Below are 27,531 nucleotides of genomic sequence, written 5' to 3' on the forward strand. Positions count from 1 at the left end.
CCTGCTTACCTCTGAGCCTCACCCATCTGTACCCCGTCTTCAAGCCTCATTGTGCCGCACGACTGTAAAACCCGTAAAAGCTCTTCTCCACTCACCTCTTCTCTCCTTCAAACCCATTCAGGTTTTTGGACTTCTTTTATTAATTGTTCTATTTGTTATTTCTGAGGTGGAAGTAACAGGGTGGTAAATTAAATTAAATTAAAATTTCACGATTATATCGAAAATCTTTACAGCACGGCAGAGCTGTTATTATCTACATGCATTATTCTGGATTTCTTCATTCATATGTCAAAGATAAAAGAGAAATTGAAAAAAAGGGATAAAAACAATAACAACAACAAAAAGCTAAAGCGAAAGACTGTAGCGCATTAAACTTTAAACGCCTGTCTGAACAGGTGGGTATTCTGGCAGCGAAACACACACTCCAGGCTCTTACACCATCCTTTTCTTCCTCTCATTCTAGTTTTTCCCATATCAGCACCAGAAACAGAGATTTTAGAGCAATTGGTGCTCCCTTCTGCCTCCTCTGTGTTCAGCTGCTCTGTGCTGCCAGAGGACTTTAATATTTACTTTGTCCAGTAGAGTAAAAGCTTCTGGTGCTGACATTCAGTATTTAAGCAGCTACATTTATACTGCAGAGACAATATTTATTGTTTGTGCTTTTTGGATTTAAACCTTTCTCTTAAAATGTATTTAATCATTCCTTAAATTTCCACATTAAAAGATAATACAGCTGTTCAATAAATACTTTGTGCTCTTGCTAAATAGTCAGTTTGTGATTGTGTTAAAGTGTCTCTTAACAGATGGGGCTGAGCTGACCCAATCTAGCGCACCCGAAATAGAAGGACAAATGTGGTATAACATGATATACAGTACACTGTACGTCTCTGTGCTCATCTGTGGCATTCCCTTCTAAGTTGGATCTGTGGAACTAATTCCCTGAAACTTACACTTGATACGTCTTGTCCGAGCAGGCAGCTCTCCCACATGTAAGGGAAACTGGTAAGCTGGAGTCCACAGTCAGCACATAACTCTTTGGAATAAAAGGACAGATGTAATATAGGCTGAGAGACACAGACATAATAATCAGCTAAAGTAAAGAAATGATCCACAGGCTTGGTAACAGAGGCTTTATCAAACGTCGTATCTAATTCAGGGTCAGGTTTAAGTACACGAGTCCAAAAATGGAGCGCATGTCAAAGGCATGAAACCTAACTTCTGGCTGCGTGTTTCTTTTGGGGCAATGTTCGTAGCTCAGTAAACTATTAATCCACTTGCGAGAGGCTCGCTGTTACCTAACTCGCAGGGGCTGATGTATCTGAATGACTCACCACAAGCACCTGATCCTCGCCCTGCTGTATGCTATCTGTCGGCCTTTGTCACTAATCCCATCACTTGACTTCAGACAGGAGCCAGCTTTTTGAATAAATGCTTTTTACACACGCACAACTACTAGATGGATTTGAGACTGACCTTAAATTCATTTAGTGGCTCCTGTTTTTACTTGTCAAAAGGCAGCGTACAGAAATAATCCTTTTACATTTAGGTTTCTACTCGACTGGGTGCTTTCTGTTCCTGCTTTAACTTTGCTGTTTGCCTTTATTCTAGTGCAACAGTTTCTACAATACTTAACCTTTTAATTTTTTTAAAATAACTGTCCTGTGAAGTTTTGTAATACTGCCCTGTTATGACAAGCAGAATGCTATGAGAGACAGGGAGGGACATGAAGTAAAGGTCAAATAACATAACGATTTGTAATGAAACACGGTTTTGTGTTAAATAACTCTTAAGTTTTTTTCCTTTTTTTCCCCACCAGCTTAACCCCAACTAGTTAAAAATATCAAGTTACGATTTACGAAATTAGAAAGTAAACGTGAGCAAGTAGAATGTATTTCTATAAATCCCATTTACACAGCTTTCGGTGCTGTACAAAGCATGTACATTTATACATACATACTTATATGAATATGAAAATTAGAAGCAGCAAGCAGAGACATGCTGACGACAACAACAAACAGAGAAAAGCAGGAGACAAACAGAGTTACAGGCCACAGAATGAGGGTGGATTTAGAGTCTAGACCTAAAAATCAGAGTTGGGGTATGTGTAATAAAATATGGGAAGCTTAATTAGAAACAAATATGTCAAAGTGGGTGACTAATCTGCTTTTATGGGTTTATTTGGCCTCGTCCTAGGATTCTGTTTGGGCTTGATGCTATGCTGCCACCCAGTGGTCATACATATTGAGCACAACCACAAATGAAGACTTTATTTTGACAGGTCAGTTTAGAATTCAATTAGCCATCTGTGTCTCCTACAGCTTCTTATTAAAAGCATAACACCAACAGCTAATTACTGATGACCAGGATCTTTTTGTTTAAAGGGTGGAAAACATTTGATCATCAGTATTTCACAAAACTTAGTTTTTCAGACAGGAAGCTAGGTCAATAATTACATGTTTAAAAAATAAAAGGAATGAAAGGAGGCGGGCCTTACAGCACTTTGTTTTATTGATCAGTTTCCATGACCACAGATGAACAATACAGTGAACTTGTAGGCAATGACAAAGCAGATTAAAAGTTTGTCTGTGGTGTCTGCTGTCTCAGTCATAATAATATAGTTACAAGCGACTGAGCGTGAAGAAACAATAAGGTACACAGGCATATTTACAAGCTGTCCTTCGGTGACACGGCCCTGATGCTCGCACATACGTGCTTCAGCTACAACAACTTAGGACAATAGATCTTTATTTCTACACCGCTTTACACCGTTTTTCTTTTCATCCATTTCATTTTACCAAAAATCGCATGAAGGTCCAAAAGGAATGGTAGAATTTTCTAATCTAATAATTATAAAAACAACCCGGTCTCTAAAACTCTGCCACCGTTTATTTTGAAAGCTTCTTCATCCTCTGGTCTAGTGCAGCAAAGTTCTCCTCTATAGCCACAAGATTTTCCTTCATCGTTTGCTGAACCTGGTAAAAAAAGAAGAAGAATTAGAGAGAATGCTAACTCCAGAAGTGCGTGCGAGAGACTGATGGGACGGGGAGAGAGGATGTAAGGAAAAAGCTAAATAATCGGTAAGAGAAAAGAAAGGAAGGTGCTTAAATATGGAAACCTTTGCCATAATTCAAACAAAATACCAATCAGGTGCAGCCCTGTTAAACATTCATATACCTGAGTCATGTAGGAAAAGTGCTACTGATGATAAGGTTGGGCGATATGTAAAAATTTTCCAATAGACGATACATGATATATTCACGCAGGTGACTTTTTGATGGGCGGAGCAATGTAATATTTTACATTCTTTTCTTGTTTGGTTCAGAATTAATATAGCTACTTTTTGGATTAGTCATTTATTTATATGTGTTCGCTGGAAGAGACATTTTGATTTTTAACGTACTTTTTGTTTAATTTTGGATTTGTTGCTTGGTTTAGTGTGTAAGACAAACACTGGAACGGCCTGTAAACACGGTTAGAGTGGAAAAAAAAGAAGACAGTTTCTCTTTGTTTCCCTCCCCACCGTTTTGGGGTTTTTTGTTTTTTTTAATCTAAATAAAATGTTTTTGTTTTTTCTGAACATGGGCTACCATCTTTCTTTCTGTTATGAGTTTGAGTAAATGAATCTCTGCATTTGTTTGCAGCTGGAAGAGGGAGCTGTTAAAACACTGCTATTATTTCTTCTATTGATTGCTTCTCTTAACTTCAACCAACATTATTAGCAAACTCACTCATGGGCAAATAAATACATAACATTGCTCTTGTAAAAATGATCGGTGAAAGACTCAGCCTATCGTTGATTGGTCGATATATTCTTCCGATCGCCCAACCTTCACTGATGACAATTATTATTAGACAATATTGTTTCAGAAGGCTACACAAAAACCAAAAACAAACATTTCAGTGTTGATAAGAAACTGAAATGTCAGACTTAACTAGCCTCTGTGACACCAAAACATTGTAAAGAAAAACAAAATACATTTTACTGGATTGAGGCACTGGTTGGTCCCTCCTGCCAGAAGCCTTGAACTGTGAAAGCACAGACTGATTATTGCCTGAGAGGCTTTACAGAGCTTCTGTCCTCGTAATGGGAAGCTGTAGTTTGTTAGATTGTTACTTCTAGCTGTGAAAAGCTGCCTCGGCTGTGCACTCTGAAGGGTATTAGAGGACACTTTTTCCACTCATTCACTACACATACAAAGAGGTTACGGCCAAGTGTTTGAACATGTCAAGTTTTTCTTTCACACCAAATCTAACATTTTCATCTGCTATTGTGAAAAAGTGGTTCACAAAGTTTCTACCAATTACTGCAGAAACGTTCGTTTCTATAAAACGACAGCAACTGTATAACTGCTGGCGTCTTTTTATATCGAACTGTGACACATTTCTGCTGGCCAGTGCCAAGTTTACCATGGCTGCAGTGGCTCATTCAAGCTGACCGTTTAAGTGGATAAAACTGCTGAGTTCTACTCTCCCTGCAGCGCTTAGAAATTATTTATGTTGCTACAATTGTTCAACAGGTCTATGAACTTCTCACCTGTGTTAGCAGGGTATTATTGTCCTTCAGGGAGTTGTTGATCATCTGCTGAGTGGTATCCAGGTGTGTCAGCAGCTGGCCAAACTGCATGGCTGTGAGATAGAGGGTTGAAGTGAAAAGGGAGAATTAGATAAAGGACAGGAAGTAAGTAATCCTTAAATTCAAAACATCTGCTAAAAAATGAAATGTCTTTGTTGTCAGCTGAAGGAGAAGGGCAAAGGAATTGATGCAAACCTAATCTAACAGTGATGAACGGCAGCTTGAAAGATTAAACTAAGTATTTTCTTTTTCAAGTTTTCCTTTATTGGTAAAGAAAGATCAGAAGAAAAAAGGTGCAGCTAAGCTCTGTCGAGCAAAGAAGCTGCAATGTGTGACAGATCGGTGCAGAGAGAGGCTGGATGATAAATGACCTCCTTCAGCTCTCAGAACTGAATTATCAATATAATCTATTAATGCCAAGGTTCCGCTTTCATGTGCTAAATAATAAAAAGATGATAATGTGATATATATAATATCATGCATCTCTGTTACCCCAAGGGGGTGTTTAGCAGTATTGCAAGATTTAGTTTAATTCCGTTACCATTTTGAGTCTCCCCTCTCAGTGATTTTTTGCCCTTTGTTATAATAGAATGGCACGGTTTAGGCTAATTCCATTATCTATTTGAATCCTGTTTTCCCTTAGTTTCATCTTATGTCTCGCTCTCAGACGTTTCCACAGTGGATGCAAATGTTACTCTCCAACACATATGCTGCCTGGAACGTGATCTGGGTTCACACCCTGTTATGTTCTGTGGCAACACCCAACATATTTTCAGCCTTTAACGCCACATCCCATCCCCGCTAACCTACATACATTCTCTCCTTGAACTCTCATGGGTGTCATTTCAAGGTTCGTCTCCCCTTACATAAAGGAAGAGCACATAAATTATCCATGTTTCCATTGTGATCCTTACCGGGGGGAAATTTGCCCCAAGAGCAACATTATTACAATATTGGCCAATTACTGGCACACACTAACCAAGTACATTCATCTAATGTTAGAGTTTTAATAAGCTCCTACACCCCTGAAACACCTCAGCACCTTCTGCATTTCATGGTTTTGTGTGAATGGACGGAGCAGTTTCAGTTCCTGCGTGTTACCTTGCTCATGGAGCTCCTTCACAGCAACGAGCCTCTGCACCACCTGAGGTATGGAAGTGGACATGGCATCCCACTTCTGCACCACATCATACAACTTTGACACCTGGCAGATAAAAAAAAAAACCAAAACACATTTAATGATTTTTATAGAAGCTGTCAGATGGTCAAATACAATATTTTTCTAAAACAGCAATATACCTAACACAAACCAACCATTTATACCGTTATTCATAGAAATTATATAATTAGCATAGCCTGCCCTCTGCTGGTCAATTACATATACAACACGTGAATGCATGAAATCTGTTAGTCAGATCCTGAATCGATTCATTATTTAGAAAGAACAAACTAAAAACAAACTATTCAATTACACTTTGGTTTGGCTCTTATGAATGTTTGGCTATGAATGTGGGCAGTTTGAAATATCAGCATTAAGCTGAAATTGTATAAACAATATTCTTCCCACTTGTTACCAGACTTTTGTAAATATACACTTATTGGAACGAGAACCTTAACACTGATGAAAACATTTCAGCTCTAATGATTGCAAATGTCTGTCCAGAAGAAACATTTACTGAAACAGCCTCAAAGTAGACAAATCACATGCGGTCAGTTTGAGCCTGGAAGTTGTAAAGAAACAGATCTGCAATTATTACAGCCTTTATTCGATACTGAAGGTGGTCAGGGGTCACTAACCTTGTTTTGTGTTTCAGCGTCTTCAATCGCTGCCTTGTGTTTAGCAATCTCATTCATCTTCCCGAGGACACTCTGCAGGAGAGAAAAAACACATTATACGTATACGGTAATCTATTCTAATTTTGCAAGAGGTACCACTCAGGGGCAACTAGTGTTTCACTGCAAACTATGTCACAAGTAACCCAACATCATGGTCACTGTGGCATATTTTAAAACTAAAGATATTTATCAGCTGAGCAACAAAGTAGCCAAACATTAAGGCACAAACTATAAAAGCACCGACTCAAAGCTGGACCGACCTAAGCTTTGTGTAATACCCTCCATTCTGAACGTTCTCCTTAGGTTTCAGGTATATGTTGTTCTTAAAAAGCAAGCAGTGACCTAAAGACATCCTCAGAGTGACTTTTTGGGCCACAAAGGAACTGCAGCTGGGCCGCAGTTTGAAATTACTTACAAGTATGTACAGTTACATATTTATATTAATTTAATTACATAAAAACTGAATGAAAACTGGTGCTAGGTGGTGGTTAGTTTGTGATATTACTCTTTATTCTGGGCAAAAACTGAATGCTCTTGTATTGAAGTTTGTGTCCCAGTGGCAGGTGGGCTACACTGGCCTTAACAATATGCATATGACCGGATTAGCATTAGGAATTTAAAGCCAACCATTTGTTGCTATTTTTTTTAAATACAATTTTCAAAGAAATACATAATTTTCTGCTATATTTTGATTAGACTGAAGATTTAAGACAAATTTAAATTCCGGTTGGATTTTATAGTTTTTAAGTGGGCTGCAGCGCTCTTGATTTTGGGAATAACTGCTATAGAGAAATGGGATGAGTTCTTGCAGAAAAGCAAAATGTTTTTTAGTTTTTGTTAGATACAAAAGCTACAGTCCAGATGCCCCTCCAACTGACACATCCAGGCCTGCTTCTGTACTAAACGCAATGGATGAAACTCAAAAGAGAGCAAAATATATACAAAAACCAAAACCCACTACCCTTTCAAACCAAAATGCATCTAGGAAAAAAAACTGATGTACGAATGTAATCAAGATGCAACTGTCTTGTCACTTCATATGGAAAGGCTGCCTCCTCCTAACACTGTGCTGTAATGCTGTACGGGGAGTAATCACCTGCAGTCTTGCCTCCACTTGATCCAGAGTAGCAGAGTCCAGAGCACTGACCCTTGCCTGCAGGAGCTCTATGGTGTCCTGATACAAAGGAGGACAAGTTTATATATAAGATCAAGCACAAAACTTTAGGTTTTTGTTCCTCCTACTGGCACAGCAGCAATAAACAAACTTGAAGGAACTGATGTCACCTTTGAAGTATGACCCAGTTCTCTGGCTGCACATCAGATACCCAGAGTTTTGAATAGAGAGACAAACTCCACAGTGTGTTCTTACCATCAAACTGGTTCCTTGAGCACCAGCACTCAGAGGTCCCTATAAAGTAAATGTGAAGAGGGAAAAATGCATTTTAACAAGAAACAACAAAGCCACCGCTTGAATTTACATAAATCAAGTGGAATATTTTATTTTACTTGAAAACAGAAGCAAGAAAATTCTGTTGTGAGTGTGACATAGAGACAGGCATACAGAATTAGTGCGAATGAGAGCAAAGACCCATGAAGACAATGTGTGTGTGTGTGTGTGTTTGAGAGAGAGAGAGAGACAGCGGGACTGTGTGTGTGTACCTGCTTGTCTGATCCTGAGCCAACAGCCATCTCCAGCTCAGCTAGACGCTTCTCCACTTCCGCCATCTACAGAGACGGAACAGGGCAACACATGGCTGGCAGTGACAACAAGCATCCCACAAGAGACACACAAACACCCACATGTATGCCTTCCTCCTTTTGTCCTGCTTATTGCCATCTAGTATTCTGACATTCCACTCAGAAGAACAGAAACAAAGCAGGCCGAGGAGACCATACAGCCTCATTTTATGTGTGCATTCATCACAGACATTTATCCACCTCTCTTTCCTCTTTACCTTGGCAGACTCATTAAATTTCTCCTGCTCTGGTCTGCTGTGTAACTCGTAGAGTACCACTCCATCTGGGCCCTTAGTTAATGCTGTCGGCTTGCAGTCTCCTGCAGAGCTGCCACGGCTGCCCTTAGCGGCTTCCAGCTGGGTGAGCAGACGCCTATGAGAAGGGAAGAAAGACACAAAGGGATAATATGTTCACCATTGTTACCAACCCCATGTGCTGCCATGAGTGTGGTCCTCCCTCCCTCTCAATCCTTTAAGTCAGTGTTATTAACTGCAAGTGAAGGTTTGTGAAGGTGTTTTCCTCACTTTCTCTCATTTGTGTTTTCCCCTTTTAAGCCCACGGCTTCCTTTGCTTATGCTCAGTTGGGCGCTGGCATTTTTCAAAGATTTCTGTGTTCTTTTAGTTAATTTCCCTCCCTCAATCATCTGTCACTTAGTTGTGTTGTGCTCCTGGTAGCTATGCCCTTTGAGATCAGCAACATTTATGTGTACAATTAATCTTATTTCCTTACTACTCCATCTCATTATATCTGGTTAAAGCTTGGAAAATCCAATTCCCATATCAATCACTCTTATTCTCTCCATTTCTCCAGAGCACCCTCTTTCTTCCCAAGCATTTCAGTTTCTCAGATCAGTGCTGGCACGATCTAACAGACTGTGGTGTTAAGTTTCAGGTTCCAGGTGCTTGCCCTCGTTTGTGCTTCATTGTCTTGTTAACTCCAGCCAACTCACCTGGCCAGTGCGCCATCTGGGTCAGCCAGGTTGATGTGTGCCTGTGGTCCAAGCAGTGAGTCGAGATGGGCTGAAACCAGCTGCTGTTTGAGCTGGGCTGCCTGCTGGGCCAGCACCACTGGAGTGAGGCGCTCCTCTGCATTACTTTCCTTTGTGGCAGCCTGGACGCAGAGAGACACATACATCTTTGATGCCAGGTAATACAATCTGTGTGTAGTGCAGTATCAAACACTAATATTTTTGCATTATTATTTGATCATATAATATTTTTGGATTAGCTTTTGTAAATAAAGGCATATGGATCTACTTCTAGACCATATTGCTCGCTAACCAATCAAAAATACAGAATTGCAAATAAAACTTAATGTGAACAATACAGAAACATTTACTGCAATGAGCATGAACAGTTGTCAAATTCAAATTTTATTTGTCACGTACACAGTCATACACAGTACGATATGTAGTGAAATGCTTGGACAACTGCTCGTGACCTAAAGAGAACAAAAAAGGAAAAGGCTATGAATAAGATAGGAAATAAATATGAAAAATTAAAAAGGGTAAATTTAACTAAGAAGGAATAAAATATAAATTAAGGTTAAAAATGAAATAACTGTACAACACAAATTAGAATGAAGGGTAAATTTAACTGGGAAGGAATAAGATAAAATATATAAATTAAAGTTGAAAATAAAATAACTGTACAACAAAATACACAATATAGAACTATATAAGAATGTATGAAGAAATCTAAATATAAATAAATATATACACAATAACAGCAGCTGTACAAGTATTAACCGGAAATGAAGAATATAGTGACCAGTGTTGTGCAAAAAAACAATGTGTGCAAAAACAATGTCCAGAAAGTCCAGTGTGTGTGTAAGAACTGTATGTGTGGGTCAGTACTGTGTGGTGGTGTGATTGAGAGACCGTATCGCCTGCGGGAAGAAGCTCCTCCTCAGTCTCTCTGTGTTGGTCTTCAGGGAGCGGAATCGCTTTCCTGACCTCAACAGAGAGAACAGTCTGTTGTTGGGATGGCTGAGGTCCTTCACGATCTTCCTGGCCTTGGTCCAGCACCGCCTGCTGTAGATTGAGTGCAGGTCAGGGAGCTCGGAGCGGATGGTGCGCTCAGCTGACCGCACAACCCTCTGTAGAGCTCGTCTGTCCTGCATGGTGCTGTTCCCGAACCAGGTTAAGATGTTTCCCGCCAGGATGCTCTCTATGGTGCACGAGTAAAAGTTCCTGAGCACCTTGGAGGGCAGTTGGAAGTCTCTCAAGCGTCTGAGGTGGTAGAGACGCTGTCGGGCCTTTTTCACCACGGTGTTGATGTGACAGGACCATGACAGGTCCTGCGTGATGTGAACTCCGAGGTATTTGAAGCTGTCCACTCTCTCCACTGGGCACTCGTTGATGACGGGGGTCTGGTAGTTCCTCTCCTGCTTAGTGCTGAAGTCCACTATCAGCTCCTTTGTCTTACTGACGTTTAGAAGGAGGTTGTTCCTCTGGTCTCCAACAATGCTAGTGTTAGCGGCGCTAACGGCTGCAGACAGGAAGATACTGCCAGCACCGGAAACGTGCTCGTCATCTCCGAGCATGAAGTAAGGAGAGCCTTCAAAAGAGTGAACACCAGAGAGCAGCAGGACCAGACGGCATCCCAGGTCGTATCCTAAGAGACTGTGCATACCAGCTAGCTCCTGTGTTCACTGAGATATTCAACATCTCTTTATCTCAGTCGGTGATCCCCACATGCTTCAAAGAGTCCATCATTGTTCCTGTCCCGAAGAAACCCCACCCTGCTTCTCTCAATGACTATCGCCCTGTAGCCCTCACCTCAGTAGTGATGAAGTGCTTTGAACGCCTGGTCAGAGACTTCATCATTTCTTCACTACCAGACACACTGGACCCACTACAGTTCGCTTACCGTCCAAATCGTTCCACAGACGATGCCATCTCTCATCTCCTCCACACATCACTCACTCACTTGGACACTAGAAGGGGGAATTATGTTAAAATGCTCTTCATAGACTACAGCTCTGCATTTAACACCATAATTCCCTCCACACTCACCACCAAGCTGGAGCATCTGGGACTCAGCTCATCTATGTGTCAGTGGATCTCCAACTTCCTAACTGGCAGACCACAGGCAGTAAGGATGGGCGGACATGTCTCAGCCTCCACCACTCTCAGCACTGGAGCCCCCCAGGGGTGTGTTCTGAGCCCCCTGCTGTACTCTTTGTACACATATGACTGTGTGGCCACTACCAGCTCCACCACCATCATCAAGTTTGCTGACGACACCGTCGTGGTGGGCCTGATCTCTGATAACAACGAGACGGCCTACCTGAAGGAGATTAGGAATCTGGAGAACTGGTGCCAGAGGAACAACCTCCTTCTAAACGTCAGTAAGACAAAGGAGCTGATAGTGGACTTCAGCACTAAGCAGGAGAGGAACTACCAGACCCCCGTCATCAACGAGTGCCCAGTGGAGAGAGTGGACAGCTTCAAATACCTCGGAGTTCACATCACGCAGGACCTGTCATGGTCCTGTCACATCAACACCGTGGTGAAAAAGGCCCGACAGCGTCTCTACCACCTCAGACGCTTGAGAGACTTCCAACTGCCCTCCAAGGTGCTCAGGAACTTTTACTCGTGCACCATAGAGAGCATCCTGACGGGAAACATCTTAACCTGGTTCGGGAACAGCACCATGCAGGACAGACGAGCTCTACAGAGGGTTGTGCGGTCAGCTGAGCGCACCATCCGCTCCGAGCTCCCTGACCTGCACTCAATCTACAGCAGGCGGTGCTGGACCAAGGCCAGGAAGATCGTGAAGGACCTCAGCCATCCCAACAACAGACTGTTCTCTCTGTTGAGGTCAGGAAAGCGATTCCGCTCCCTGAAGACCAACACAGAGAGACTGAGGAGGAGCTTCTTCCCGCAGGCGATACGGTCTCTCAATCACACCACCACACAGTACTGACCCACACATATGGTTCTTACACACACACTGGACTTTCTGGACTTTGGTTTTGCACAACACTGGTCACTATATTCTTCATTTCCGGTTAATACTTGTACAGCTGCTGTTATTGTGTATATATTTATTTATATTTAGATTTCTTCATACATTCTTATATAGTTCTATATTGTGTATTTTGTTGTACAGTTATTTTATTTTCAACTTTAATTTATATATTTTATCTTATTCTTCCCAGTTAAATTTACCCTTCATTCTAATTTGTGTTGTACAGTTATTTCATTTTTAACCTTAATTTATATTTTATTCCTTCCTAGTTAAATTTACCCTTTTTAATTTTTCATATTTATTTCCTATCTTATTCATAGCCTTTTCCTTTTTTGTTCTCTTTAGGTCACGAGCAGTTGTCCAAGCATTTCACTACATATCGTACTGTGTATGACTGTGTACGTGACAAATAAAATTTGAATTTGAATTTGACCTTAGCTGCAGCCTCGAAGCGAGCATAGAAAGTGTTCAGCTCGTCTGCCAGAGTCACGGCCGCGTTCGTCATACCGGTTGTTGGTGCTTTATAGTCCGTTATTGTCCTTAGTCCCCGCCACAGGCTCCTAGAGTCACTCTGTTGGAGTTGTGACTCTAGTTTCCTCCCGTAGCGCTGCTTCGCCTCTTTCACCGCCCTCCGCACGTTATATGACGCGGCTTTGTACGGGTCCATGTCCTCCGTTGTGAGTCCCGTGTTGTAGGCAGCGGTGCGGGATCTCAGAGCGTTGCGGATGGTTTTATCCACCCACGGCTTCTGGTTGGGAAACATTGTGATAGTCTTTGTCTCCACGGTATCATCCGCTAGTTTCCCGATGAATCCCACAACCGCTTCCGTAAACACGTTGACGTCATCGTCGGAGCTGTTTCTGAACATGCCCCAGTCTGCGTCATCGAGTGCGTCATGTAACGCGGCCACCGATTGATCCGTCCAGCGCGCGACCTTCCTCTGAACCGGAACTTCCTGTTTCAGCCTTTGTTTATATTTTGGCATGAGGAAGATGGCGGCGTGATCAGATTTGCCAAACGGAGGGCGGGATTGTGCCTTGTAGCCGTCCTTGACCGTAGTGTAGCAGTGGTCCAGTGTCCTTTCACCCCTGGTGGGGCAGGTGATGTGTTGATAAAAGTTCGGCGCTGCGCGTTTGAGGTTGGCGCTATTAAAGTCCCCCGTCACAATAAGCGCAGCGTCCCAGTGTTGTGTCTGGTGCTGTGTGAGTGCCTCATGCAGCTCGCATAAGGCGGTGACCGTGTCCGCTTGTGGTGGAATATAAACGGCACTTACAATGACCGATGTAAATTCCCGAGGTAGATAAAAAGGACGACACATGATGGACAGTAGTTCCAGATTTGGTGTGCAGGAGCGTGTGAGAGGAACAACGTTCGCACTGTTGCACCAGTTGTTGTTCACCATTAAACACACGCCGCCTCCCCTGTCTGTCTCCATTGTCAAGTTTGCTGACGACACTGTTGTTGTGGGCCTGATCTCTGACAACATCGAGAAGGCCTACCTGGAGGAGATTATGAACCTGGAGACCTGGTGACAGGAAATTAACCCCCTCCTAAATGTCAGCAAGACTAAGGAGCTGATCGTGGACTTCACTACAAAGCAGGCGAGGAATTATAAGCCCCTCATCATCAGTGGCACGCCAGTGGAGAGAGTGGATAGTTTACGGTATCTGGGTGTCCACATCACTCAGGACCTGTCATGGTCCTGCCACATTAACACTCTGGTTAAGAAAGCCCACCAGTGTCTCTTCTTCCTCAGAAGACTTAGAGACTTCCACCTGCTGCTGAGGGTGCTCAAGAACTTTTACTCCTGCACCATCGAGAGCGTCTTGATGGGAAACATCTGCACCTAGTTTGGGAACAGCACCAAGCAGGACAGACAAGATCTGCAAAGAGTGGTGCGCTCAGCCGAACGCATCATTCGATCAGAGCTTCCTGACCTGCTGTCCATCTACACCAAGCGGTGCAAGACCAAAGCTAGGAAGATTATGATGGACTAGGGCTGGGCTATATCATACCGGTAATACCTGTGTAATTTTGGGCAACGATAGGAAAATGACATATTGCGATAGAATATGGGTAAAACGCGCATGCGCAGTGCCTATGTTTACATATACACATGGCGGCGACGCAGAATGAGTAGAGCGAAAGTGGATCGTTAAATGAAACAGATGAACCAGAACTGGTTTGTAGAAATGCTGCAACTTCACTGGTGTGGAACTGGTTTAGCTTTCGTCCGTCAGATACACAACAAAGCACTATTTTTGGTAGAGCATGCTAGCGGGCCGTCGTTATTACCGTGTTGTTTGGAAAATACGGCACACTTAAAATCAAACCTTTGATTTTTCTGAAAATCGACAGTGCCCCTTATAATCCCGTGTGCCTTATGTATGAATATGTATGGTTGTGTGTGCGACAAATAAAATTTAAATTTGAGGGTGAGCCATTTCTTGCACGATGACAGGAAGGAAACTTTGTTAATCAACATTGTTGGTTGTAATCTAGCAAATTTTCACAGTGTGCTTTAGCTTTAGTGCATTGTTACGCCCCTCTGCAGCCCCTAATCTCCTCAGTGTGTTCAGCTGGTGCTAATTGGCCACACCTAGTCAGGTGTTGATAAAAGCATACCTGAGGCAGGGTTTCAGGAAGCTCACTAGTCTTTGCCTTGGTAGCACCAGCCAGTTTAGCCAACCTGCTATGCCATTTTAAGATGAACCCTCTTCTCACTAACACTCAGGTATTCATCAGATTAGGCTTTGGATTAGATTTGCTGAAATTGTTCCAACTCAATGGTTGATCTTCCCTTCAATAAATGCAATACTAAATGATCTATGAGCAATGTGGAGGAAGGCTACTAACATTAAAATACAGGTAGAAGAATGATCATCCCTCACACGCTCTTTTGGACGTGTGTACACGTCTGTTGCTTGCAGGTTACCTGGATGGTGTCCACCTCCTGCGTGAGTTCCTGGATCTCATTCACTAGGCGCTGATACTTCTGCTGAGGCGTCTCCTTCACTCCACAGCCCTCTCCAAGCTAAGCCACAGAGCAGAGAAACTGAATGAATATTACTCAATATACAAAAGAGCTGAGAGAAATGATCACACCACTAGCATCACATGCTCTCTGACTTTTATCAGAAATGACAAACACAAGAGTGAACAAAATAAAAAGTCTTTTTGTGAGAACAAAGTAATGTTCTTCTGCTGAACAGAATATACTCACAATCTCAAATTCTCCTGACTCATAGCCAACTCTTCTGCTTTTACTGATTCTGTCTGAAAAGTCTGGAAAAAGAAAGGACAAATGTGTTGAGAGAGAAAGTGACAAACACGACATTAAAAGCTGAAACTGATGTTTCTAAGAATGCAAATCTATTTGTTATAGCACAAACTGAAGGAATAAAATATTTTAATTTGTTTTACATGTATTTATTGATGTTTGTTTTCTTTACACTAAAGAAGAAATTTATCTTATACAACAATTAAATACAAATGACAGCAGATGAAAATTTTAAAGACAGGGCAGCCAAAGAAGCACTGAGAATAAATGACAAAGCAAAGGAATGTGTGTCATTTACTTTTCTTTTTTTATTACTTTTGCCAATTTTAGCAATATGTTAACTTTATAGGCTTTAATTCAATGAACCAATTAATAATCTCTTAACTAACTGAAGCCAAAGCAGCTCTTCTTCATTCTGTACCTTAACGAGGTAGATATGTTAGCAACAGACTAAAGTAACACTTTGTTTTTTGTCTACAAATGTGACACGATAATTCACTAATTTCCAGTCAAGTCTGTACATTTTTAATACCAGCCACAAATATATAATTTCATTTTAATAAAGGATAAATACTTTCTTAAAACACATGGATGTTGTAATTTGTAACTCAACTCAGGAGTAAATTGGTGCATTTGACAGACACAGTGGATGTAAAATGTAATAAAGAAACATGTGACCTAATGCAATGATGTGGTATACCACCACATATTTTGTTATTCAACTTAATACGTCGTTATTAAATTAAAAGTGAGAAACTGACCGAGTCCCTTGGTGCTGACATGCTTGTCTTTGAACTTGTCATAAGCAGCATTGGGGTTGACCACAATCCTCTCCACGCTGTCACTGCAAAGCTCCTCCTGCCATTGAAAAACCAGGAAATAAAGTCAGCTGAACATCAACAAACTCACACAGTTATATTAGCCGTACTGAATCAGTGAGCCAAAAGACTCAAAGCCCCAGGTACACTTAAAATACATTGAAAGGTTGGTAAATTTGGACAGGAAACCTTGGTCTGATCACTGCCCAAAAATATGATTACCGTATTTTCCGCACTATAAGGCACACTTAAAATCCTTTAATTTTCTCAAAAATCGACAGTGCGCCTTATAAACCAGTGAGCCTTATGTATGAATTCTGGTTGTGCTTACTGAGCTCGAAACGATTTTATGTGGTACACGGCGCTCAAAAATCGGTCAAAAAATGTTTTAGTACGACTTTGGTAAGCTACGAAGCTGCAACACTTAATGGATTGTCTGAGCATTACGGCTACTGTAGTCAGGAGCCTCGAGGAGAAATCTGGGTCCAAAACTGTGTCCGCTTCAGGTACAACAGTCAAACGAACACTGCGGCATCACTGAGAGTTAAAACTGTTGAAATTCTTTAATCTTTAATAAACTGATCAGCGTTGTTGCTTTATCAGGTGTAACAATTAAGTTTAACATCCAGGCATCCATGAAAACAGAATTTATTAAATTTAATGGAGTTAGACGTTAGCAGGAAGTTAGCTTGCTAGTTTCAACCTAAACATATAGCATGTTCTGACTGAGAGATTTCTGAAAAAATTCAAACGTACAGCTCTGCTATCACTTCCAACATAAATGAAGACAGAAAACTAAACAGCAGTGACTTTTGTAGGGTTACTGAAGTTGGACTAGCTGGTAGATAATGATGTGCTACGTGATTGCTAGCGACACAGCTATGGGTGTTGTGCTAATGCTAACTTTTTTCCACTCGATAAAAGCTAACATGAGGGTTCCCGATGGTTAGGGACAAATGCAGTCGCATGGCAGGATGCTGTAAACGGACCAAACTTCAGTCAGTAGAACAACTGAGATAATCCATCAACCGCAATGAGAGGTTAATCATTAACATACTGCAACAACATGGGAATAGAGCAGCTGCCAGAGAATTCAACATTAATGAGTCAATGGTACGGAAGTGGAGTAAGGAAGAAGAATGCGTTGAGTAAAGTTTGACATATCTGACAGTTTTGTTTCGCTTAATGCGCCTTATAATCTGGTGTGCCTTATGGTCCAAAACATACGGTAAGATCATGAATTATGTGTATTATTGTCAACCAAGTCCAGACACCCATAGAAATTAAAACCCATTTTAACCATGAATCATCAGAATCTGCAAGAGTTTCACATCCATTATTTGGTCCAGCTTTTACACAACCAGATAATTTCAAGATCATTCATAGTTTCAGCAAAGACTGGTTGTAGTGTCATCTTTACAAACAAATATGTCATCCGTGTGCTACAGGTTTACTATGATAAAACGATGTGGAGTGAATGGAAAAGGCAGAACCACAGCTGGAAGTAACTAACACTTTCTTTTCTAAATGACAGGTTTTGATTAGTGATTGGAAATACCATGGATCATTTGATCAAAACTTTTTAGTGATCAATTATGATGAACCACATGCAATGGGTCGAATTAAAACAGTGCTGACACAAACACAAAGGTGCTATGAGTGGGCTCACAAACATCAGGATAAAAAGAGACAAAACCTTAGACAAGTTACACATATGACATGATGGAGGAGGAGGAGGAAGAGGAGAGTTAGTCAGGCTCTTACCAGCTCCTTGGGTTTCCAAAGAGTTAGAGAAAATAACAGAAGAGCAGAGGGAGAGAAAAAAAAAATAGGGGGGAGAGAGAGAGAGACAACACAGATTAATGTGGTTATCACATGCCATGCACACAACAGGAACAGTTGGCCAAGGTCGGGGAAAGATAAGAAAGAAAGCAGTGTTCTGAGAGTAGCTGCCAAACACCCTGGAGACACTTTGCTCAGACAGTTTATGATGGTCTCAGAGTTCTTTCCGTCTTTCCCAATTCACCGTGATAATGTGGTCCTTTAATACCACCAAGTTTCTCTCCCTCATGATACCTTTTATAGTAATGAAGAGCCTGGTGTTTCAAAACATTAATTATGATTCAGAATGGAGGGTGAGGATGTCTAAAACAAGTCAAACCCCCAAATGCATGTATCCTCAGCTCATTAAACTGGAGTAAGTTCTTAGTTAGTCACATGCAGTTTATCCTAAATGAATCTGCTAACCTAAAACAAAGCACATGGTGAACTATATCAAAGTTAGAGCCCCAGTACAGTGTGTGATTTACAATGTTTTAGTTCAACTAAAGTCTGCAAATCAATTCATCAGAAAAAAAAATATAGCATCAAATTGGAGATTACCTAATTCGACAGATTTTTCTTGGAAGCTGGCTATGGCACTACACAATTAGTATGTAGTTTGCCAAAAGGGAAGAATTTTATAATGACAGCAGCAAAGAAGCAGTCATCTCAATGTTGATCTGTGTTACATGCCGCATACATTCCATTAGTCAGTATTAGTACAGATGCTAATTTGCTGCACCCCTAGGTGAAATTATGTATAAACCAGTGGCCAACACAACCACATTGTTTTTGCCTAAGGTAACCAAAAAGGATGGTGACAGAACAAAAACAAGCTTATGGAGCTATGGCTAAGAAACCACTTTTGTGGAGCACACAATGCTAGAGCCATTTCCAAAGCTTCATTTTTGTCTGGCTACATTACTACAACATGAGAACAACATAGGTGGAACGCGCACTTGACATATTTCTGCTTATTTTATGTAAAGCACAACAAACTATTCTCAATAGGCATTCACGAGTCTCATTATTGATCATTTAAAAGGTCTACTGCAGACTGAGTGACTTTCTTTTATATCCATTTTGCTCAATGAACCTGTAAGAAGTTATCACGCATTGTAAAGAGGCCGTTAAAATGTCCAGTTAGTCAGAACAGTGGAGTTAGCCAAGAAGCAATTATTAGAACATGACAGCAGGTTAAAAAGAGAAATCCCTAGAACAAATAAACACATTTATTCTGCCGAAAGCTTCACGCTCACACAGGCACACAATTGAACCCTCACTGCTTTGTCAAAGCATGAAAGAGTAAATCAGTTCTGCTGAATAACCACCAACACCATTATCCCTTAGAAATTTTTAAAAGAGCAGCAAGAATAGGAGGAAAAGAATCAATTCCTTCCACTTCACAACAATCAAAAAGGGTTGAATTACACTGCACAAAGAGAGTCGCTGATCTATTTCTCATATCATTCCAATCATTAGAGGCAGAAATAGTGACTATGGGAATTTAAAAAAACAAAAACATGCATTAAAAAAAAGCATTAAGCTCACTGAGAGAAAAATTGAGCCAGTCTTACTTGTACAAACTAGGGTCCCAGGAGGGTGGGGGAAGAGTCAAAACAAGGGCAAGGGAATAGGAAGAGCAAACATGAAAACATGGAAGGAAAATGCCAATTAGCATTCTCTCAGCTGGTCTGAAAAAATAGCCCAGACATGGTTAAAACCAAAGTCAGACCAGCTCACCAAGAGCTGTCCTGATAAACAAGCCTGAACTCTTGCAGTCACAAGAGTTCGATCACTATTGATGACAGCAAAAGAGATTTCTAAGACAACGGCAGTGCCTGAATGTTTGGTTTGCTGATATGCTTGAAGTGTCTGAATCCAATTTTAAAATGCTTCTACTGACATTTTTGTTTTTATTATGCACTTGTGCCTTAGTTCTGTCAACATATTAAAATAATTTAAAAAAGAAACATACATAACAGGGACAATGTGTGGAAGTCAGCTGTATGTATTGTATAAAATATGAACAAAGTTCACTACTTCAACTCTATATTTTAAACAAGAGCATCAACAACGGGGTATTTGTACACGTCTTACAAATAGTATTTCACTCGCCCTGCAGAGTTGGTAAGGACAGGAAAGGCACAGGGACAGATTATTTACATGCATAGTACCGCTGACATATCCGCCCTTTGCCATGTAATTTATACAGTAAAAGTGAGAAGCTGCTATTCCGTACTGTCAATCATAAACCTACGTGTAAACACTTGTTAGCTAGTTAGCTGAATGTGCAGAAAATTAAAGAACAGGGAACTTGGGGGGAAAAGGCGCCCACTTACCGACTCAAACTGAGCCTGGTCATCCTCAGGAAGGTCACCGGTTTCATACACGTCCGGCTCGTTAAACGCCTGTGCAAACAATTAGATAAACAAAATAAGGAACAGTTAGACATCCCGGTTATTACAGCTTGCCTGGCCAACGCCCCGGCCCATTCAACAACAACTATCTCCTAACCCTTGCTTCTGGTGTTCCGTAGCACAACTCGGGGAATTAGCTGAAAAATAAAGCAACTACGGGATTACAACTGTAAATGCCAGCTGCGCGGTGAGTGAAAACAAAAAGCAGACAACGAAATAAACGGCAGAGATGTTAGCTAACTTAGCTGTCAAAGCCTGGAGATAGCACTGCCAGTTAGCAGTATCTGTCTGCTAGCGTTAGCCACTTACAATTCCTGGCAAATTTGCGTATTTGGGATCAGCCATGGTCACCGGGAGGGAAAAAAGAAGACCAACGAATCACAACAGAATGTAATGAAACGTGCAAATTATCGCTGGATAGAGTCTGACTATGACAAAAGCTAACGATGGATGAGCCAGCAGTCTCCCAGCCGGCGGAGCTTTCCAAGCCGATGTGGTCACTAGCTTGATGTGACGGCGTGTGCCCTTGATTTGTGTACAGGCACCGGCAGGTGGACTGTCGTGCGACTGCTGCGTCAATTGAAAAGAGTTCGCCGGCTTACCGAGGACAATAAAACAATCATACCCGAAAACGAACACCGCTTTCACGCATGCGCGCCTTTTATCCAATAAGACTCAATAAGGCTTTGGTCTTTTTATTTTATTTTCCTATTAAACGCGATATTAGCTGTCGCATGCATTATCTTAAATTCTTCAATAACATTTTTTTATTAGTTTTAAATAAAACATGTAACTGTGTTGTAACATAATGCCGTCACATGATGGCGCCAAAGAGTTGTTTTTTGGTATTTGTTTTTAAGAACAACTTGATCAATGGGTTCAAAGATCCTCGATCAACACGCCTCGATTAATAGGATGATTCACGATCAGGAAAAGAACAAAGTTGTCGTGTTTTCCCCCTACATGTTATTAAATTATAAACACACATCTTATATTATGTCGTTGCAGCTTCTCCCTAAAAGCTGTAATACTTGCTGTGGTCGATCTGTCAACAACTTATGAATAACCCTGATGTGCAATATTCTTCTGCTCAAATCGACATGTTTGAAAATAATATTTATAATTTACGTCATATACTTATGTACATTTCACAATATGTAACTAACTCATTTACAGTGCATATGCAGTGGATGCTCCTTTACAAGTGCAGTCGGTATAGCCGACTTTAAGAAATTAATGCACACAGAAAGATGCTCACTCATCATGAGGGGTAATTGGCTTGCTAAGACAGCTGTATACATTCCCGCTTAGCTCTTGAATATCTTATAGAAATCTTAAAAAAAAAAAACCTCTGATGATGATGTCTGGGTTGTTTCGATTTTCATGAATTTTAATAAGCATACCAAAAAAGTCTGTTGCAAGCCTGAAGGCACGGAGTTTGAAAGACATGTCCATTTACCAATCGGGGTCTGATACAAGACACGTGCACTGCGGTAACTCCCCCCAAAATAACATCTCACCCGTTTACTGATATATGCGAATCTGATTATTCTGACTTTTTGTTTTGTGTCAAAGGCTTCTCATTAACTTCACAGTGCACTGCTTAAGACTGGAAAGCCTCTGGGGGGAAATTACGAACCCTCTAGTTCCCACATGACTACCCTCTCATGCAAAACAGCATTGCCATGACGACCAGACTGGTGCAGCCCTAGACCCGCTCCTTACAAACTACTGTTTTCAGAAATGCCTCCGTAAATGCCAGAAATACTTCGTGCTTTTGCAACAGCTGCTGCATCTGAAACATTGAAGAAGTTTCCACGGAGGCTAATTCATGTATATATGACAGAGTTGGAGCGCTCCTCCCTGCTCCTCGGTCCCTCTGCCCGCGGTGCTGATGAGAGAGGATTTGAGTCGCTACCACGCCCCGCCCACAGTGAGAGAGCAGGGCTGACAGTGATGCAAGGCATGCCTCTGAGAAGCCTGCAGCCTATCCAGACCGACCGGACCAGTTTGGACTCTACTCCCCATTTACAACTCTCCATATGTTCTCCGCCGCCGAGATGCAGCTCAGCTTTGATTTGAGGGCAATTTAGTAAACACCCAGGAGCTGCTTCTGTTTTGCTTTTATTTTACATTTCTTTTAATATTTTGCAACCCCAAACTCCAAATGCTTCGCCTGCCAGTCTCGCTTTGCATGTGGCTATATCCGGTGGTTCCAGTTTGCGTGCAGGTGCTTTAGGAGAAAAGGTTGCACAGGGGCTTTTTTTTTTTTAAATCAGGCTATTATTTTTGTTTTTAAACTCCTCTTTATCTCTTTGGAAGCTAAACCACAAATTTTATTTTCACAATGGCCGATGCGAACGGTGAATGCAATATCAAGGTGTTATGTCGATTTCGTCCACTGAACCAGTCCGAAATTATCCGCGGAGATAAGTTCATCCCAATATTTCAAGGAGAAGACACTGTCATCCTCGGGGTAAGTTTTTTTCCCCCACCTTCCTTTCATTCTGCCACATCTCCGTGCACTTGATGAACGCTAGGGGTTACACTTATCATCTTACTCACACATCTGATAGGCAAGCGGCCAGACTGAAGACTGGAAGCTTAGAGGCTTCTGACAGGGATCAAACTAAGTATAGCCTCTGTCAATAATATCGATACTGCGATTAGCCTGCAGCATTAACCAAGTGTGTGATGCTGCTGTTAGTGGGAAACAAGGCTTTCCAAAATCTGTCATTAGCCTAAGCCCAAGATCAAAATGATGAAGAGCCATTCCCCAGCATCACCTTTCTTCAGGATTACTAAACTCCACAAAGCAGAGCGCTTTGCCAGCCTTGTGATTAAAACCATTTTCAGAAATGCCTCTAAATCTTGACCCCACCTTTGTAATCCAAAGCAAGTTCATTATTTGCTCCTTCTCCTGTATTGATCTGCTGACATTTGGTGTGTTTCCCCTCTCAGAAAAATTATGCAGTACTGATTGATCTCCTTGTTTATGCTTCTTGTAGTCAGCTGTTAAGAGCACTGTTGAATGATCAGGTGGTGCAACCCTAATGAGAGCCTTAATTATGATCTGGGGTTGATTCTGTTCAGTGAATGGATTTTGTTTCAAGACAAACTTAATAGAAGCTGATGATTACTGTCATGGCTTTGGAGTAGCAATATAATGAACCAAAGCATAAAATATTTATTTGACTTATGGATTTGTATGTAAGGGTGTGTTTACTATTGCGACTGGGATCCCTCCACCACTGACAGCTTTGCACAATCGCTGGCATGCACGAGGAAAATTAGAGTCTTCTAAATGCGATTGGTCTTTTTGTGTAGAGCACATCTGGACCGAGGCTATCATGCACAAACATACACACACATAGATGCATAAATGCACGCCTATAATTAAATATGGACACAGACATTCATTTTTCACTCCTAACACCCACATTCTAGTGGAGCACACTCTCCACCAGAATGCACACGTGAACAGACACACAGAGATGGAGAGAGTGAAATCCACACCCATTTGGCCTGAAGGTTGACTTTAAGTGCCAGAAAATCCCTGTCTGCCCACTCTGTTGCCACACACACACAAATATATATACACACGGATTAAAATGCAAGACATCTTTATTAGGGTTGACATCCTGGCACGTCTTTCTTGCGGGAATGTCTTTCTTTCTGGGTTGCAGCAGCAGGACATCTCGAGAAGAACGAATGCTTGTTATCACATAATTTTGATGCTGTTTGATGATGGCAGGTTGGCATTATAGCAGCTTGAAATCATATAATTCAAGCATCAGACTTGACAACTGTATTTAAATTAAGGCTGGGCGATACGGCTTAAAATCCATATCACGATATAATTTGAAGCACGTGCGGTAACGATATATATCACGATATATTCTTTTCTTCGGTATAACATATTTTCCACACTATAAGGCACACTTAAAAACCTTTAATTTTCTCAAAAATCGAGAGTGTGCCTTATGTATGAATTCTGGTTGTGCTTACTGACCTCGAACCGATCTTGGCGTGCAGAAATCTGTTAAAAAATGTACAACTTTGGTAAGCCGCACTGCTTGATGGATTGTCAGAGCATTACGGCTGCTGTGGTGAGGAGCTTCGCGGAGTAATCTGGGTCCAAAACTCCATCGACTTCAGGTCCCAAAGTCAAACGAACACTGAGAGTTAAAAACGGTCTAAATTATTTCATCTTTAATAAAATCATCAGCGTTGCTGCTTTACCAGGTGCAACAATTAAGTTTAACATCCATGCATCCATGAAAACAGAATTTATTAAATTTAATGGAGTTACAAGTTAACAGGAAGTTAGCTCGCTAGTTTCCACCTAAACATGACATATCACAGGGGCGTCGAACTCCAGGCCTCAACAACTGAGATTAGGGTTGCCAACCGTCCCTTAAAATACGGAATCGTCCCGTATTTAGAAACAAAAGTACACGTCCCGTATTGAGCTAATAAGGGACGCACTTTGTCCCGTAATACAGTGAGAATCAAAAGTAGTCTATAAATGTTAATGGAATTAACGCTTTGTTTGAAAACATAATTCCCAGCCCCTCTCCTGCTTTGTGACCAATGAGCTGACAGCACACTTATGACAATTCGAGTATGACAATTCAGATTACCGCTTATATCATTGGTCGAGGAAAGGTCGCTTGCTGAGAAAATACCGGAAGACAACAGATGACCACAACAAGAAGCATGGCCAACAGGGAAACAAACGCCGACACTGCGGTGCACGTCTCGGACGACAGTACACCTAAAGCTGGGCAGACACTGTGCGATTTTTTCAGTCGCGTTATTCAGCTCCTGCTCAAACTGCACGATTGACTCGCAGGGGTTAGAAGTTGGTAGGTCACGATGCAGGTTCTCACACTATACGGCCCGATGCTCTGATGCGACCTGAGTGCTCACACTGTGCCTCCATAAAATGAAGGTTATAACAGAAATTCTGTCGCTCGCTCTCTCTGTCTTTCACTCACACAGACACACCACCACCATCAACTTTGCTAAATTGCTAATGAAAAACATTGATCAGGCAGCTGTGATTGAGCAGCAATGTAGATCCAACTATTTTCACGGTTGTTGTGGTCGTGATAATTTTGTGAGGCCACATCGAAATGGCTCGGATGAGCTTTCCAAAGTTCTACAAGTTGTGCCTCCATCGCTTGTGTCCAGATCACACGCTGCCGTCTTTTTCACTGACGTTTACGTGTTTGCACGTGAGCAGTGTGAGCGGCTGTGGTGACACCCTCACGAGCGATTGATGATCGGGAGCTGCTCGAGTTGTTAATCGCTTCTCGTTACCCCACGTATACTACACGATGCACGATGAAGGCCAAAATCGGGCCGATCACCAAATCGGTCGCACGACTCAAAAATCGTCTCAAAATGGGCCAAAAATCGCACAGTGTAAGCCCAGCATTAGAGCAGCAATGTTTGTTCCCCTCAGAGAAAGAAAAGAAAAAAGGCTGCAAAAGTACAGGGAGGAATGGGAAAAGGAAAACACCTGGCTGGAAAAGTGCACGATAACACCTATAAAGCGCACTTCACTGTGTGCCGGCGCACTTTTTCCATAGGCATGCTTCTAATGGTGGGCACATGAAGAACATGAGAGGCGTGAAAGCTCGGGGAACCCTTAACCAATTTTTTGTCCACCAGGCCACGGCAGAAGCAGATATGGTATGTAAACATTGGGGTTAATATGGGCATGTGCAGTGAATATCAGCGCTATGTGGCCAGAAGTGTGATAATATAATTTATTTTGTGTAATAAACAACTGCAAGGATAGATGATTACAACAAATAGATGACTAATACGTAAAAGTAATACATAGATGAATAATGATGATGAGTTAAGATGCGTAATCATGGGAACAAGTGGGTTTACAAACAGGAGCAGCTGATTAGCATTAGAAAAGCTGAAATAATACCTCAACTGAAGCCAATTGTACTAAATGCACTATATGTGCACAGTTACAAGAATATTTTTCGTTCTATTGCTTTCTATTAATTTATATAATTTTACGTTAAGCATGACAGGCTTCTGTTTAAGAAAGAGACCTGTTTTATTGTGTTAATGTTGTCATTTTGAGCTAAAAATAAATGGCTAAATGATCATTTGTTTCCCATATGGTCATATCACAAAGAATATGCATCTGCTTAAATCAAATTCAAGTCAAATGGTTAAAAAATAATTTCACACACAAAAACAAGAGCTACCACACTGGGAAGGGTGAAGACAACTGGGTTGCCCGGCCCTGGCCACGAGGTGTCCCTTATTTATTTTTCAGGGAGTTGGCAACCCTAACTGAGATTATTCATCCACAATACGAGGTTAGTTATTAATATACTGTAACAACATGGGAATAGAGCAGCTGCGAGAGAATTCAACATTAATGTATCAATGTTACGGAAGTGGAGGAAGCGCAGTTTTTGGATTTCCCCATATTTCAAAAGTGCTTCATGTCTTTGCTGTGACTGTCGCCCGGCATAATTTGCAGATGATAATGGTTGTAGCCGCTGCAATGCTTTCGACCAAAACAGGCGCAGCTTGATGACATCATCAACATACGCTATCGCGATAGAGCGGTATAGTCAAAATCTCTATCGTTGGCCAAATTTATATCGTTTCTATCGTATATCGTCTATATCGCCCACCCCTAATTTAAATGTGTTTGGGTTGGGTTGGAAGACAGCAGAATAATAAACACATAATTCAGATGTTCATTCAGATGATGAAGAAATGTGAAAGGCCATGTTTTGGTTTTAAAATTCACAAAATGTGTTAAATGACTGTATGTCTTTTGAAATGAAAGGGCAGTACTTTAGCTCCATTTAGGCTACTTAATATTGAAAAGAAGCAAAGCATGCTTCTTATTAGCATATAGATGGCAAAGGTTGAAAAAAAGGTTTGAGGAAATGAGGTAACATCATGTTGCCCACTTAAGTTGAACTGTACTCCGTCACTATGGTGAGAGCCTGCTGTTGTTCCAGTATTTGTGGCAGAACAGTGCAGTTTTCTGCCTATATTTCCTCTCATTTCATGCACCAA

At 41.4% G+C, this 27,531-nt stretch overlaps 2 protein-coding genes across 3 annotated transcripts in view; one reads left to right on the top strand and one right to left on the bottom strand.

Annotated features, from left to right (window-relative positions):
- Positions 1-2,490: 2,490 nt before the first annotated feature.
- On the bottom strand, positions 2,491-21,066 carry dctn2 (dynactin 2 (p50)). Its single transcript, XM_085275182.1, has 14 exons — positions 20,770-21,066; positions 20,383-20,451; positions 16,163-16,259; positions 15,345-15,406; positions 15,057-15,155; positions 9,097-9,257; positions 8,365-8,518; positions 8,069-8,134; positions 7,779-7,817; positions 7,506-7,583; positions 6,371-6,442; positions 5,675-5,777; positions 4,535-4,626; positions 2,491-2,972 (listed from the first exon to the last, which is right to left on the bottom strand). The coding sequence occupies exons 1-14, from the start codon at positions 20,803-20,805 to the stop codon at positions 2,886-2,888; spliced, it is 1,215 nt and encodes a 404-aa protein (XP_085131308.1). The 5' UTR covers positions 20,806-21,066; the 3' UTR covers positions 2,491-2,885.
- A 1,157-nt stretch (positions 21,067-22,223) lies between these two features.
- kif5ab (kinesin family member 5A, b) overlaps positions 22,224-27,531 on the top strand; it is a 74,095-nt gene continuing 68,787 nt past the window's right edge. For both annotated transcript variants that reach the window (XM_085275183.1, XM_085275184.1), the window contains exon 1: positions 22,224-22,936. In XM_085275183.1, coding sequence (XP_085131309.1) covers positions 22,808-22,936 — 129 coding nt within the window. In that variant the 5' untranslated portion in view covers positions 22,224-22,807. The remainder of the gene's footprint in view (positions 22,937-27,531) is intronic.

The sequence above is a fragment of the Mchenga conophoros genome, linkage group LG5, assembly GCF_057382185.1.
Source record: "Mchenga conophoros isolate Kocher_MC1m ecotype Shallow Benthic linkage group LG5, M_conophoros_male_GT1.1, whole genome shotgun sequence".
Lineage (NCBI taxonomy): Eukaryota > Metazoa > Chordata > Actinopteri > Cichliformes > Cichlidae > Mchenga > Mchenga conophoros.

Coding starts and splice junctions, on each gene's coding strand:
- dctn2 (XM_085275182.1), bottom strand. CDS start 20,805: ATGGCTGATCCCAAATACGCAAATTTGCCAGGAATT. Junction 8,135..8,364: donor AATTTAATGAGTCTGCCAAG/GTAAAGAGGAAA, acceptor CCGTCTCTGTAG/ATGGCGGAAGTGGAGAAGCG. Junction 7,584..7,778: donor CTCAAGGAACCAGTTTGATG/GTAAGAACACAC, acceptor CCTTTGTATCAG/GACACCATAGAGCTCCTGCA.